The following is a 15,672-nucleotide window of genomic DNA, read 5'->3' as shown; positions in this document are numbered from 1 at the left end:
TTGTAACTTGCAACGACACTGCTACAGATTCCACCTAATCCTTTACACTATATTACTATATATTTGTGTGCTTCTCATTCTGATCATAATTGTAACTGGTGTATTACACGTAACTAAGCTTTAAACAGAATTAGAAACCATTAAAAACCTCACATTGTACCAGGAATATTCTGTGTGTTAAAAGATAAGTTACATCAATCCTATGTGTTCAGCTGGTGAGGTTTCCCTTTGCTCTTCGCTGACCCTGGAAAAAATGACTTTAAAAACAGACTTAAATGAAGAGGTGACTCTGGAGGAAGTGAAGTAATGCCAACACCAAATGGCTCATTAAATGTGTTTGCAGGTCATTGAATTTTTATCTTTTCCCCCTCCGATGCCTTGTTTCCTGTTTTCAGCTCAATAAAGTCTAAACTCACAGAACATAACCATAAAAACTTTCGTATTTGTGAATATGTATTTTCATGGTTTAAGTAATCCAACTTTTAAATATTCTTTTCTTTAAATCAATATTTTTAAAATTCAATGAAACGGTTGCCAAGGAGATCACCAGAAGGAAGACTCTTTGGTCATGATAATATCATATGGGTACGCAGTGCTTTTAGAGAAAGAAAAAGTAAGTTAGGGGAATATTCAGACTTTTGTTCTTAATAAAAACATGAATGGTGAGGCCAGTGTTCCTATAAATATAAGCATTTTTATAAGCAAATATGAACGCTGGGCTGCCATGTCACAGCAACACCCACAGCCGTCACCAGTGGAGGCTGGAAAGAGTACTCATTTCTAAACCTGACTACACCCTTATGAGGTATAAATAAAAAGATATGATACCCATATTTAGGGAATTACGAGACATAACTTTTAATCTAAACACAATCTAAGCACAATTATTTGATTTGATACTCTTAAAAGCTCAATTTTAGTAATAGATTTTGCCTGGAAGGACATGTGTGAGGAAAATAAACAAACATTGTCTGTACACCTACTAGATTCCACTTCCCGGACGTTTTAGTATTATAATTTTATAATAAATAAAATAATAAGAATATGCAACTCATAGCGTACTAAAAAGAAAACAAACAAACCAATTAAATAAAAATAGTGCTATTTAACAAAGTTTGCTGTTAATTAGTGTAATAATACCTTTACATAGACCTTCCTTCCTGCTGCTGTCAGACTGTTTAACAACAACCACCATAATAATAATAATAACAATGTGCAATAATTACTGTGCAATACCATACCATATTCACTGTGCATTATATTGCATATATTATTGCACATGCTGAACTACTTTTTGGTGTTATCTTGTTGTGGATTCCTAACTGTTTTTTCTCTATGTTAGTACATGAGTGTCTATATTATATTATATTATTTCCCTACTTTTATTGTTTTTATACTGTTGTTGTTTTTTCTCTATCCACGTTGCTGCTGTAACATTGGAATTTCCCCATTGTGGGACAAATAAAGGAAATATTATCTTACCTCCCTGGCTCTGTGTCTGTACTCCTCCTCACCAGCAGGGGGCGGTCTCGTTAGAGCGACGAGCCTCCGGGCAGGCAGCTGAGGAAAGCAACATGGTGGAGGGACCTTCAATGTTATGGCTTCAATGGTTGCTGTTAACTTCATAGAAATCTAAATTAGTTGCTTATTTACTCAGATAATCCACTCGGAACTGCAGTTGTCGGACACACAGGTGAGTCTTTAATGCTGCGTACGTAAGTTACGTCGTTGAGTGCTAACAGAGGAAGCTAACAGTTAGCTACGGGTAAGATTTAAGTTACATGCATCTCCTGAATTGATGTTTTTACACATGTGGTTAATTTTAAGCACTAAATAGATAATCTGACGACCTTGACTTCACCTGTTTACTCATTTAGTTTCCTTTAATTTAGCATTTACTGTGTATGTGTGTCCAAAAGTGCTCTGACCCTTTTACTTATGTTAAGATTGGAGTTCTACAATATAAAAAAAGCATAAAGACATAACAAAACCCTGCTTATGTAAAAGTGCATTATCACTCAGTATGTCATTAAGCATGTCCACATTCAGAGTGGTAACAGTTAAAGTATATTTGTTGAAGTATAAACAGAATAAAATGGATAAAGTAAAGTAGATTTAACCTTCTTCTCATGGCTGATGGTGATCAGATAATCGATAACTTCACAGTACTATATTTAAATTTAGTTCACAGCCTGTAGTTTATGCACACCGGAGGGTTAGAAAAGCAGATGGATTTCATATTTTATAGCCATTTTAAAGTGACATCACTATTGTTAACACAACAAAAACAAGAGTTGAGACTCTTCAGATCTTAGTTATATCTCCACCACTGATTTACAACATTTACCACTACTCTGTCAGATTAGTTGATTTTTAGAGAAAATACCAACAAACTGCGGTTTGTTTGTTTTGTCTGACTGACTCATTTTTCAGAAGCTTAAACCAGAAAATGTTTTATTTTTGTCCATCGACTAATTATTTCAGCTCTAACTGATTCGTCTCATCTAGTAGGTCTGGATCTACCATGGAGCCCATAATGAGTCAGATTTGGTCGAGAGTCTTCCAGCGCCTCCACAGAACCTCGGTGCTCCCCAGGAGGAGCCATTCAGGGTGTGCTGAGCACGTCGCTGTTCCTGCCTCCACCAACTCCAGACATACCAGGCCCCCACTCCTGGTGTCCCGCCTCTACCAGCCTTCAAACCTGCGTGATGTGGGGCAGGACAGTCGGTCGCAAGGAGAGATGACTTGTAAGAGCCAAAGGCTCATGCTGCAGGCCGGGCTCATCCATCCCTCCAACCCGGGTTGTTACTACTACCTCCCTCCCACCGTCCGCTCCATGGAGAAGCTGGTGAGACTAGTTTGGTGAATGTGGTTGTGTCATGTCCACAAACAAATATGTTGATAAAGATTGGTCTCTGTAGAGTTTTTTCTGACATGAATGTGTGACCCGGTTTATAAAGACAAAAGAACAACAGAATAAAGACACTGTTTCTCTTAGCCATGTCTAATATTGGTCCCTTGTCACAGGTTGTAAAATGTGAACAGTTTGAGTCATTTTTCCTTTTCAGATGATTTTTAGAGGCCTGAAAAGCTAAACATGTTAGGTGATTCATAAGAAAACGAGAAGATTACAGCAAAAATCATCATAATAATGTGTTGCAGAAATATGTTTTCTTCTTCCATATTCTTTTAAACATTTGAGATTGATTTTGCGACTCCTTGGTCGATGGTCCCAGCTCAGGTTGGGAACCAGTGCATTAGAACATAAGAGTGATGAAATAATGTAAATGTTTATGTTATGATCCTTAAAGTGTAATAACTGCTTTTTTTTTTACAATCAACAGATGAGAATCATTGACCAGGAGATGCAGGGGATTGGAGGGCAGAAACTGGACATGCCCAGTTTATGCTCAGCCGAACTGTGGAAAACCAGTGAGCGCTGGGACTTGATGGGAAAGGAGCTGCTCCGTCTGAAAGACCGCCACGGGGTCGACTACTGCTTGGCCCCCACACACGAGGAAGCAGTTACGACTCTGATTGCGCACCAGACGACTCTCTCCTACAAACAGTTCCCTCTGCTTCTTTATCAGGTAGACTTTACCCGGGTTGCTAGCAGTGTATTTGTTGTAATAAAGCCACGATTTTTACATTATGATTTATTTTCTTTAAAAACAGATCACACGCAAATTCAGAGACGAACCCAAGCCAAAGTTCGGTCTTCTTCGAGGGAGGGAGTTCTACATGAAGGACATGTACTCATTTGATGTGAGCGAAGAAGCAGCTTACCAGACTTATGAAGCCGTGTGCCACGCATACACCAGGCTCTTCGCCCGGCTGGGTCTGCGCTGCGTTCAGGTGCAGGCAGACACGGGCAACATCGGCGGAAAACTCTCCCACGAGTTTCAGCTGCCAGCAGACATCGGTGAGGACAGGATTCTGGTCTGTGGGAACTGCTCCTTCTCTGCCAATGTAGAGACCATGTCATCAGACAGATCTGACTGCCCACAGTGCAAAACTGGCACACTGGTGGAGTCAAAGGGTATAGAGGTCGGCCACACATTTTACCTGGGTAAAAAGTACTCTGATTTATTCAATGCCACCTTCAGCAATGCCCAGAACAAGCTTAGTGTTGCAGAGATGGGCTGCTTTGGTCTTGGGGTAACCCGTATTCTTGCTGCAGCCATTGAGGTGATGTCGACAGAGGAGGAGATCCGATGGCCGGGGCTTCTCGCCCCTTACCAGGTGTGTGTTTTACCCCCAAAGAAGGGCAGTAAAGTGGACAAGGCGGCAGTCTTAGCTGAGGACCTGGTTCACACTTTGGAAGAGACTCTACCTGGTTTGAGAGGTGAAGTTGTTCTTGATGACCGTACACAGATGACAATTGGAAAGAGGCTGAAGAATGCCAGCATACTGGGCTACCCATATGTTATTGTAGTGGGACAGAGAGCTCTAGAGGAAACACCCAGGTTTGAGGTGATCTGTCAGCAGACAGGTGAGACAATGTTTCTCAGTCAAGATGGACTGTTAGATTTTCTGGGGAAAGTGGAAACTGTATGAACTCTGAATGTGGAAATAAATGTTTTATTTTATGTTTGTGTGCACTTTAGAATTAGAAATACGTAAGTAAGGTGGTTGCTTGTATGTTTGTAAGTTATAAACCCTACAATGTACTGGTTTACATTGCTGATTGGCATAAACTTACTGTCATAACAAAAGCTTGATATTGGACTTAAGTACTTCAATAAATTGCTTTTGGTTTTCATGATGTAATTCACAAAGTCACAATTTCAGTTTTTGCAGCCTTTTATGTCCTCGTGCAAATAAAAACACAAGCCCACAGAGGTGAACATAAAGAATGACCTTTTGCTGTTGTGTTTGAAGAATTTGCACCTGTACCATACAACTTCCATCATAGTACGACTCAATGCTGGCCTCTGGTAGATATTGTAAATACAACCATGACATAAAAGTTGGTGGAAGAAGTACTCAACTTCTTCACTTAAGCACAAGTAGCATTACCGCAATCTATGATGTAAATACTGAAGTAGCTCAATATGCACATTGTCCACATTAAAGTGTATTATTACATGAAATGTATTTATTCTGATAAAAATGAACATTTTATTGTTGCTGTTACATTAGGTTGTTTATAGTAAGTTATACATCATATATATTTAACGGCTTTGTGCATAAAATCTTAATCTGTTGCTTTTCTGTTGTTGTTCTACATCTAATACCCCAATATAAAAATTCTACATTACAAGTAAAAATTAAATATGAAAAAGTACAACCATCAAAGGTAAATTAACTCACGCAGATTTGGCACATTTTATGTAAAACTTAATTAATGTTACATAAAAGCAAGCATCCAATGATACTTTATATTCTGTTGGCAGTTCAGTCTATAACAAGTCGTCATATTTCACTAAATTTAAGACTGTTTTGTATGAAAAATCTTATCTGCAATCAGGTAACCAGTTGAACAATAAATAAACACAAGATGGAAATACTCAACTGCAGTCAAATAACCTTTAAATGACACGAGTAAATGTATATAGTCATTTTATATATTTGGCCGGAACAAACCTATCTGCACTGTGTTTCCGCACGGACTTTTATTCGCGTTGCACCACCCATGCACATGTGTAAACAAGGAGCTGGGTATCTTGTAGAACCGGGAAACCAGCTGATGGGCTGTAATCTTTTTATCATTTACAGAAGAATTGCAACGTTAAACAACTTATAAATAAAAGAAATAAACATATTTTGAGCCAAAATGGCGTCCTCGGAGGCGCAGTATGAGAGCGACGATGGCATGGACGAGTTAATGGACAAATTCAAGACCCAGAGATATAAAAATGCCTTCAGTGAAAACAGCTGGGAAGAGGTAACGCTAACACATTTGCATATCTATAATCAATAAATTCTCCAGTGGGGATTAATACAGTAGCTCTTCTTCCTCTCCTTAATTAATGTTGTTAAGATAACTGGTAGCTAAGGTGATAGAGGTACATGTCCATCTGTCTGTCTCTCATTCAGGAGTTAAATAAAATACCAATGTTCATGAAAGCTGCCCCTGAAGAGATTGACCCAAAGGAATACCCAGAACTGGCCTGCCTACAGGCTATTATCCACGATGAAGACAGACCCCCAGAAGGTACCACCAGTCCCCTTTGAGCTTTTGGAGACACCTGAGATATCTGTGCCTCTCTGTGAAGCTTTTTTTTTAAACTTGAGAAACTGTTGATGGTTCAGTTACTTTGCCTCTTTCCTCCCTCAGAGCAAGCGAAGGGCCTGAAAGATGAGGGGAATGTGTATTTCAAAGAGAAGAACTACCAGAAGGCCATAGTGTCCTACACCGCAGGTCTGAAGAAGAAATGTGGCGACCAGGAACTCAACACTGTTCTCCTCACCAACCGGGCCGCGGCACACTTCCACCTGGGTCAGGATCTCTTTATGTCTTATGCCATACAGACACATGAATAGCTTTTTTAAGACACCATAAAGCTTATTATGCGTATAAATAAGGATCACAGAATAATAGGAAGCAGTCCCTCGTTCTTTGCTAGTTGCTTTTCGCCCCAGTTCATTTTAGTTGGATGTCAAGTCTTGACAGTCAAGATGCCTCCGAGTTGTTTGGAGGGTAAATTTAGACAACCTGACAATCACAGGGTGTGGGGACTGACTCCTAAACAATGACTGAGAGCAGCTCGGTGCATTCCTGTCTTGGCCAGTCAGTGTGTCCACGCCCTTTCATTAGGGCTTAAGAGACCGCACACATACTGTCCCTTTTGTTCTTGGTGAAGAGTTTGGCTCGCCTAATGATTACCTAAGATTAGACAAGAACTCCCTTTATTGAAATTCATATTGGCACAGCAGCACAGAGGGATGTAGTAGAAAGAATAAAGGAAATAGGATAAAATGAAACAGAAACTGGTGATGTGTTTGATAGTGGTGTGTTTAAAGTCTTAATCATCGGAGGTAGGAGGCTTTATTTAGTTATTTTCTTTATTGATTTATTTCCACTGCAGCCCTTTTATACAAAAAACCTTATTAAAGAGGCATTTGTTTATTATTAATATAATATTTTTAGCATTATACAGTTGGGAACTGGTTCTCAGTTTTTTTTCCCTCATCAGCTGAGGGAATCAGTGCCACCACAAATATTTCGTTTATTCTATGTTTCCCGCTTAATTTCACCCTCATTTTCTTCCCCGGTTTGTATCTCACAGGTAACATGCGCTCTGCGTTGAATGATGCTGCAGCTGCAAAGAAGATCAAACCAGACCACCTTAAAGCCTTGATCAGAGGTATGTATTATAAATCACACAGGGTTTTCACCTGCAGCAACACCTTGTCATAAGTTCCTAAATATTAGAATAGTACAAAAGAAAACACAGCATAGAATAATGATACAAAACAATGGCGTGCATGTGTTTGTGTGTGTTTGTGCAGGGGTTCAGTGTTGTATGGAGCTGCGTATCTTTGCAGAGGCTATCCAGTGGTGTGATGAGGGGCTCAAGTCTCATCCCACGGACAAGAAGCTGCTGGAGCTGAGAGCAGCAGCAGATAAACACAAGGTACAATCACTAATGAGTTCATTTGATTTTTGGGGTGGAGGTTTTAGTTTCAGTCGAGTATAATGTTTATTTTTTGTGCCTTTTTTTTTAGAGAGCAGCAGAGAGAGATGCCAGGAAAGCCAAGGCCAAAGAGAAAAAGCTGCAGGGTGAGAAAGAAGCTCTTCTGGCTGCTATAAAGGTGAGCATCCAATTTAAAACTCCAGCTTGCATCAAATCTGTAAAACTTCATATGCATTTGTATTTAAAAATCACTATATTATACATGAAACCATTTAAATCTGTAAACAAATTCTATGTTTAACGATACATGTGAACTTGATGGGGTTTATCAGATACATTTGTCTGTTCTTTGTGCAGGATCGAGGCATCAAGCTCCTCCAGCCCGCGAAGCCCCGTAAGCATGGTTCAGACATTGAGGGTGAGGATGAAGGCGCCTCAGCAGCGATATCACAGCTGAGCCTGGATGGCCTCAGCTCTCAGGAGGTCACGGGGGCTCAGGTCTTCCTGGACGAGCAGGGCTCTCTGCAGTGGCCTGTTCTCTTCCTCTATCCCGAACACCAGCAGAGTGACTTTATCTCTGCTTTCTGTGAGAACAACTGGTAAACTGCTCTGTTTCTTTTTGAATATATATATATATATATATATAGAGAGAGAGAGTGAGATTTGGTGTATGTCGGTGTTTGTTGTAACCGTTTAATCTATTGCAGCTCATCAGGATACACAATTTGACTAAATAAAATCACTTCTGTATCTTTTTATTTGTCTTATTTCAGTTTCATAGATCACCTGTCGGTCATGTTTGGAGAAGAACTTCCACCCTGGGACTCGGACAGAAAATACCACCCACAGAATTTGCAGGTTTGTGTGTTTTGCCTAAATGTTACAGTATGTTGCAATAGATTAAGCAAAAATAAGCACATACTGTGTCATTTTTAGTTTAATAATGTGACAATTTAACTTGTGATAATATATGTTATTATATGTTATTATGTAGATAAAGAATTCAGGTACTGTTAGTAATCAAGCGTACAACTGTCAAACCATGATTATGCTTCATTACCAAAAGCAGCAAAGTTATATTAATACATGAAATGACTATAATCGATAATTAATCATTCTGTTTAACCTTTCCTCACTTTTTAGCTGTACTTTGAAGACGAGCAGAAGGAGACTCTCTACCAACTAAACCCAGAGACGTCACTTTTAAAAGTGTTGCAGCATAAAAGGTAAATCTGTTGAGATGAAGTCTGTTTTTCAAATTAAAATAGACAAATAACAATAATGAGAACCAGCTGCCTGGTGTTCCTCATCACGGAAGCAAAGGGAAAGAAACAGTGATATTATACTTTAATGGTGGTCAGGTGGTCGTGGTCCCAGATTCTGGTCAAAGATTCTTTGCTTTTGCAATCCAGTACTGTTGAGGAATGTATATCTCAGAGGATATTATCTGTTAGAGAATATACTGAATTTGTGTTACCATGGTGTCAAGATTTCCTTTAAGGTATACTAACTTCCTTGACATTAATTTCCTGTGTCTGTCTTTTCTCTTCTGTTTTTCTGAAAGGTTTTTTGTCAAGGGAGGGACTCCCAGTTTCATTGTTCTGGTAAAGGATTCCTCGTTTTGGAAGCAGTTTTTAACAGGGAAGAAAATACAAAGATTGTGAAAACGCTGGATTTCATATCTTGGACTATTAATACACAAAATGTTCTGACTCGTGGCAGGACACGCTATTCGACACCAGATATGAAAACACATGAATATAAAACAAATAATATCTCTGAAAGATACAAACTACAGATTGAAAATGGTGTAAAGAAATTTTATTCAAGTGCTTGATTAGACAAATTAATCACAACAAGAACATAATGTATAATGGCTATTAACAATTGATGTAAGTGCTTGTAAGTAAAAAACTACAGCAAAGCCTTCTGAGTTTATCCTTGACTAAACATACCAGTATGTCCCTGAATCTGGTGCTACAAGTCTCAGTGTTAGACAGCAATAAAAGCAACATAATCTCTAGTTCAGCTTTATTGTCTATTATGGAATTAATTTGAATGCTAGAAATTAGAAATCTGTATTGCTTTAGAACAAACTTTTTCCGTTTGAGGGCCAAAAACTGAAGCTTAATGGTGGGTCATGGGCTAAAAGGACACCCTTATTGTACTGTACTGTTAAGATGCAATATGGTACTTAGATCCCAAGTTCCCTTAATTGACTGACTTCCTGTGGAAAGTGTCACTCTGCCCTCTATGCTCAGATTATGAAAAAGAAAAAAAAGAAAAATAATCTTACATATTTAAAGAGCATTTTTACCTCATAAAAAATAAAACAGGAATTTTATATCAAAACGTTTTACTTTGTCCTGTAGGGCTCACTTTAGGTAGCCCTGTTTTAGATGAAGGCATTGTGTACAGATGACTAATCAAAAGCAGTCAACCAGCTCTTGTACTTTGTTCAGCATACTTTCCTGTAATGTTGTGTAATGATGTTTCACCGTAATTTACAATAGACTCAGCCAGGCATTAATTTCCTAAAGGTATTCTCTAATGTGATCAGCTGATTACTATGATACTCCTGCCAGGTCAAGCCTTTGTCAGCCTCCTGTAACTCATGAGAACTTGGGGCCTCTAGCAAGAACCACTCGTACAAACATATTGGCTCTTTAGGGGTTTGTTCGAGTGATTTAAGAGCATTTGTTTCTCTTGAGGGACAAACTAATAGAGAATTCTTGAGCGGCCGTGACCTGCTGTATGAGTCATGTGCAAATAGGCTGCATCTCCCCACAGATAGAAAAAAACATTTGACTGGAAATTACAATAAATATGAATGAATTTTGAGCTTAAAAATTAAACCGAAATGAACAACAATTTAATACATATTAAGACAAAAATTCTGTTCACCATCATATTAAGTTTTATATTTTATACTAATTACATAAACTTATTGTGCATAAGTTAAGTGCATAATATTAAATATTAAATTCACCTTGGAACTCAAAATAATAATAATTATTTGATTAATGCAGTTGGATATGTTTGAATATGAGTTGTATTGGTCAGATCAGATTTACCACAGATTGCCTAATTTTTTGTTTGTTTTAACAGGAAAACTTTTAAACAATTAAAATAATCTGACCCTGTAGTCATAAACAAGAAGACCAAGTTACGTATTATTATTATTACCATAGAAGATCAAATAGCAAAGTTATTAAGTATTGTATCAAGTATTACTGTAATTAGACCATAATTGTCATGATTATCAAGAGAGGAAGTATTTTTGTCAGTAAAACAAACCGCAGCATGATCTGAATCACATTACCTTCATGAGAGACAGCAGACCAATGAGAAGCCACAAAGCTCAGTATGACACCATGAATGGTTGGCTCATGAAAACAGGTTGGGGAGCCATCCTCTGTGGAGCGTTCTGCTGCGCATTGACAAAGGTGGGAGGCTGCGCATTGACAAAGGTGGGAGGCTGCGCATTGACAAAGGTGGGAGACTGCGCATTGACAAAGGTGGGAGACTGTGCATTGACAAAGGTGGGAGGCTGTGCATTGACGACAGTGGGAATCTTCTTGCGATGTTTTAACTCACGATGCATCTGACACCAGGCACACCAGACGCAGAAACAGGAAACTCCAATGTCTTTACAGATAGAACCCTGAGGAGAACCAAAGTGAAAAATAAGGAAGGTTTTTAATTAAACATGGCTTCAACCATGGGAAATTCAGTATACATCAGCTTTATATGCATCATACCTTGATTCCATATCTGTTTCTCATGGAGGCCCTTAGAGACAAGAGTGCAGGAGGAACAAAAAATGGTATCCCACAGGCTGTGAGTATTGCAGGGCTGCATATGTCGCACAATGGCAGACAATAGTTTTCTCCAAATCGTCCTGAAACTGTGCAGGCAAGGCAAGGACAGCACCAGAAACCATAGCAGCCTGAAAAATATGGGTATATATTAGTAGTTTGTGACAAACCCTCCTAAGTAACCTAAGGTCATAAAAATGTAATCGAAAGAATACGAAATAGTCAAATTTGTGGTACTAATTCTTACAAGTACTCGCATCCTCAAAGCAGTCACAGAGACCGCTGTCCCAGTCTATCAAGGGTTTTTCTGCCATTGGTTGTTGAACCGTGTAAGCCATAGATAGTGAACAATGAAGCTGTTAACACAGAGAAATCAGAGCAAAAACTAAAAAAATTGCAGAAGGCTCGTATTGTTTCTTGGAACAAGACATGCAAAGGCTTATGTCGTTTTAATCTTTTTACTGCTACAAAACATCTTTGTTAGCTATGTTACTTTTGCTTGAGGCAATTTTAATGTTTTTATAATTTGTGTTTGCTTTGACTGAAAAATGACAGTTTAACTGTCTAATTACTTTGGAAAACCTCTCAATAGGATGTGCAGATTGACTTGGTAAAATAAAATGAGACAAAAGCCCAATACAATACAATATACAGTTCAGACAATCCAATTCTAGTCGTCCTGAACTGATAACATATGAGAAAAATACCTCAAACTTACTGTTGAGTAGCTACGACATATAATGTATTAGTGAATACAGCCTGTGGTAAATGTAAGAAACAGATAAATCAGATTGTCTCTCTAGCTACAAGCACAAAACTGAGTGACAGAGAAATAACAATATGCATTTTAAAGTCATATTTACTTCAGAATTAACATAAAAGACATAAGTATACCTTCTACGTCTTAGGAATTATTCTACAGGGTGTGAAACAATGACTTAAAAGAATGTAGAGCCCAGAATTTGCAGATGTTGTTGCCATTACAGATAGATTTACATCCCTGTACACGTATCTCCTATAGGGATATAACTGTACACAATATCACACCATGAAGTAGCTGTAAAGTCTCACATTATGCTCCACAAACAATCCAACTGGTAACATTTAGAAATACCCAGGATGCCTCTGTTTTAGTGGTGAGGTTAATATGAACATTCAAAAACTGCTGCATGTGACTGTGTTACCAAAGAAGTGAAAATAAATCATTTTCATTTAAAGAAACCTCACTTTTCTTACAGTATAAATAAGCATGTCGAATTAAACTTTAATTTACCAGTTAGAATAAAGATGTAAAACGTTTTATTAATAAACTTAAAGGTCTTACCTGACAGCAACCTTCTTACCGACTCTGAAGCTGAGAATGAATGAAAGGATGTGCTTTAGATTAGGAGTGGCATCTTGTGTAAGTAGGACAGCTAAACACAAACAATGCTGCAAAACCTGAATTTGATGGTATAAAGAAATTGAAACTTAATTTACTATAACTATTTCCATACGATTTATCGTAAATGCTACACCCACTTGACCTTAAAAAAGTTTTCTCATTCATATACAGGAACATACAAAGATGAAACGTCCATAAACAAACTCCCCTTTCTGTATGTGTTTGATTAAAAGACAGTTATTATCATTGAATACTGATTTTGTTTTTTCAACTTGATAAATGCTGATTAGAATGATCTGCATTATATTTATTTATTAATTTGTAGCATCTTGACCCTACAGGTACACAGGAAGCAGCCATGCATGTCGGATTGATTCATACATTGGTGCATTTATTTATGGAATCATGGTTTATTTTATCCATCCTGTCTTCTGCACTTGTATTTTTATTTTAATTGTTAAATAATTTATTTTCAATCAGCAATAATATCCACTCCACTACGAAACGGTGATGAGTTGACAGGTTAGATTTGGCTGCAGGGTGTTTCCCAGAATTCAACTCGACACGAACTTGACTGAAAAAGTTAACAGGTTGGGATAATAACATCCATCAAGCTAGGAGGGTCTGTGTGACCCAGTTTCTGACATTTGATGACAGTTAAGGCCTTATAAACACAAAACTGCTCTCCTGCCTTACTACAGTAGCAACATCATCTCTCCGTGAATATCCTGTTATTGATTGAAGAGTGATAACTGTTGTGCAGCAATGTGTTACTCACCAGTATTCAATACCGTATAATGTAAAAGTTTAAGGAAAGTAGGCTTCATGATATTTAGATAGCATAAAACATGTATATTAAAAACATTTACTCATATTAAAGTCAGGCTATTGCACCTCACCTGATGTGGATCTATTGTACTCTAAAATGTCATCAGTTAATGTGTGGAGTTAAGCAATCAGCAGTCCATAGGGCCTATCATAAGTGGATAGGACAGGACTGCAAAACTATTGTGAGACAGTGTGGGTGTTGTGTTCAGTGAATCCTCTACGTCACCAGTTTGGCAGGTACAACCTTTTGGTGGGAAAAGGATGAGCATTGCAGTTCGGCAAAGAAACAGTGAAAAAAGTCCACATGTTGGACTGAAGACAGCAGTTGGTGGACCTGTGGAAGCAGCTCGTTCGACGTCTAGAACTAGAAACTGGAGCATTTCTTCAGAAACCCGGTGAGAAAAATGTTTTATTTTAAAGCTGCTTACGTATTTAAAGGGTCAGTTCACCCACATTACAAAAACACGTATTTTCTTTTTTTGTTTCAGCTCAGTTTCTTGCAGCTGATGTTTACGGCACTTTAATCAGGTTGGTAACTCTCTAAATCTCAGTGGTGATTTTCTGTTTGCTCTTCATTCCTTGTTAATGTAAAAACAGTTATGCAGTGAAACACCAACATGTTTACTATTTAGGAAATAATGAACAGCATTATGCCTTTGCCTTCATCCTGTGAGCTTTCATTAGTTTTTTTTAGACCCAAAAGGGAAACAGTTTTTTTTACCTGACAACAGGTGCTGCTCTGTTTAAAGCAGGTTAACCAAAAATGTAGTTGTCCACCTGAAACGAAACCTAACAGAGGATGTGGTTGTGATTTGAAACCTGAAGAAGCAACCACAACTTAAGAATGATACAGCCCTGCTGTAAAGCTCGACAGCACCACCTGCTGTTCACTGCTGGCCCTTTAGTAGACAGTGTACGGGTACGACCTGAAAACTAGCAGGTGAGTGATGGAGAGTTTTGTTTGTACTTGTTGTGGTTCAGCTGCCGACCGTTCCCTTCTGTGTTTGTCCTTCTGTGTTGTCTTTTTGTAAATCTCTAATTGCACAGGCAACAAGTTGCTGTTTTTGCAACCAAAACCACAAATTCAAAGAACAAACTGAGGCACACTAGATGAAGTACTCAGATATTTTACTTTAGGGGACACAACAAGTGAATATGAATTTATGAATATGTGTTTTTGTTTGTACAAATATAAACTGCTGACTGAAAACTGTAAATAAATGTTATTCAAGTGCTTGATTAGATAAATGAATGACAAGAAGAACTAAATGTATAATAGGTATAAACAAGTGCTTGTATGAAAAAAAAGTTAGAAATCAGAAAACTGTGAATAAGTTTTGCTTTTAGAAGGAAGTCATCCCACTGGCCCGTTACACATTACCACTGAGACACACTACACACGACAAATTTTTATTTTCAGTCAACAGGGTGACTAAACCAGCTTTTGTAGTTTGTTTAGTTTGCTTTTCAGGTGTTCTTACAAACCGATTCACTCTTTCAGTGGCTTGTATGACTGGTTTAATTTGTTTCACTTTGGTACAAACTTATACAAAATTCTCAAGGGGTCCAGACCTGCTTTCACGTACAGATAGTCTGTATCTCTCGACAGGGGGAACAACAGGAAAAAGATGAAATGCTAAGATTATTATTATTTACCCCAAGTTATAACAAGTAAAAGTTAAGTATTAAGTATTATTATAACTATAGAGCTCTTGATATAGTAAATCTGCATTTGGAACTGTTGAAGGTAAAAAATTGGCCATTTTCTATCAAGCATTACTGTAATTAGAGCATAATAATATAAGTCATGATTGTTAAGAAACTGAAAGTCACCCTGTAAAAAAACAGCAGGATGATTTGAATCACTTTTCCTTCATAAGACACAACTGAGAAACTGCAAAGCTCAGTGTGTGACGACCCTTGTCTGGCTCATAAAACCAGGGTTTCCAGGCATCATCATCACTGTAGGAGGCTGCATGTTTACAACTGTTTGAGACTGCATGTTGATGACAGTGGGAGATTTTTTGCGATGTTTTATCTCACGATGCATCTGACACCAGGC

The 15,672-nt window shown here is 38.0% G+C and overlaps 3 protein-coding genes across 4 annotated transcripts; 2 read left to right on the top strand and 1 right to left on the bottom strand.

Moving 5' to 3' along the window:
* The first annotated feature begins 1,544 nt into the window (after positions 1-1,544).
* On the top strand, positions 1,545-5,021 carry pars2 (prolyl-tRNA synthetase 2, mitochondrial). Of its 2 annotated transcripts, none has more exons than XM_035654031.1 (4): positions 1,545-1,693; positions 2,509-2,848; positions 3,345-3,590; positions 3,676-5,021. In XM_035654031.1, exons 2-4 carry the CDS (start codon positions 2,525-2,527, stop codon positions 4,555-4,557), a joined length of 1,452 nt encoding a protein of 483 aa, XP_035509924.1. In that variant the 5' UTR covers positions 1,545-1,693; positions 2,509-2,524; the 3' UTR covers positions 4,558-5,021. The 2 variants fall into 2 exon arrangements, with proteins under 2 accessions (XP_035509924.1, XP_035509923.1); XM_035654030.1 differs by having other exon boundaries at positions 2,512-2,848; positions 3,676-5,019.
* A 597-nt stretch (positions 5,022-5,618) lies between these two features.
* Positions 5,619-11,249, top strand: ttc4 (tetratricopeptide repeat domain 4). The gene is made up of 10 exons (XM_035654009.1): positions 5,619-5,887; positions 6,040-6,157; positions 6,281-6,442; positions 7,233-7,310; positions 7,456-7,580; positions 7,672-7,758; positions 7,938-8,179; positions 8,354-8,438; positions 8,724-8,806; positions 9,145-11,249. The coding sequence occupies exons 1-10, from the start codon at positions 5,777-5,779 to the stop codon at positions 9,242-9,244; spliced, it is 1,191 nt and encodes a 396-aa protein (XP_035509902.1). The 5' UTR covers positions 5,619-5,776; the 3' UTR covers positions 9,245-11,249.
* On the bottom strand, positions 10,942-11,515 carry LOC118322016 (protein PLANT CADMIUM RESISTANCE 9-like). The gene is made up of 2 exons (XM_035653594.1): positions 11,342-11,515; positions 10,942-11,244 (listed from the first exon to the last, which is right to left on the bottom strand). The coding sequence occupies exons 1-2, from the start codon at positions 11,363-11,365 to the stop codon at positions 10,942-10,944; spliced, it is 327 nt and encodes a 108-aa protein (XP_035509487.1). The 5' UTR covers positions 11,366-11,515.
* Between the last annotated feature and the right edge of the window lie 4,157 nt (positions 11,516-15,672).

Source organism: Morone saxatilis, unplaced genomic scaffold, assembly GCF_004916995.1.
Source record: "Morone saxatilis isolate NCDOM2014 unplaced genomic scaffold, NCSU_SB_2.0 Contig12, whole genome shotgun sequence".
NCBI classification, from domain to species: domain Eukaryota; kingdom Metazoa; phylum Chordata; class Actinopteri; family Moronidae; genus Morone; species Morone saxatilis.
Note: the sequence above shows the minus strand (reverse complement) of the source record. Positions and strands in the feature narration are given on the sequence as shown.

Coding starts and splice junctions, on each gene's coding strand:
- pars2 (XM_035654031.1), top strand. CDS start 2,525: ATGGAGCCCATAATGAGTCAGATTTGGTCGAGAGTCTTCCAGCGCCTC. Junction 2,849..3,344: donor TCCGCTCCATGGAGAAGCTG/GTGAGACTAGTT, acceptor TACAATCAACAG/ATGAGAATCATTGACCAGGA. Junction 3,591..3,675: donor TCCCTCTGCTTCTTTATCAG/GTAGACTTTACC, acceptor CTTTAAAAACAG/ATCACACGCAAATTCAGAGA.
- ttc4 (XM_035654009.1), top strand. CDS start 5,777: ATGGCGTCCTCGGAGGCGCAGTATGAGAGCGACGATGGCATGGACGAG. Junction 5,888..6,039: donor GTGAAAACAGCTGGGAAGAG/GTAACGCTAACA, acceptor TCTCTCATTCAG/GAGTTAAATAAAATACCAAT. Junction 8,180..8,353: donor GCTTTCTGTGAGAACAACTG/GTAAACTGCTCT, acceptor GTCTTATTTCAG/TTTCATAGATCACCTGTCGG.
- LOC118322016 (XM_035653594.1), bottom strand. CDS start 11,365: ATGAGAAACAGATATGGAATCAAG. Junction 11,245..11,341: donor GAAACAGATATGGAATCAAG/GTATGATGCATA, acceptor GGTTCTCCTCAG/GGTTCTATCTGTAAAGACAT.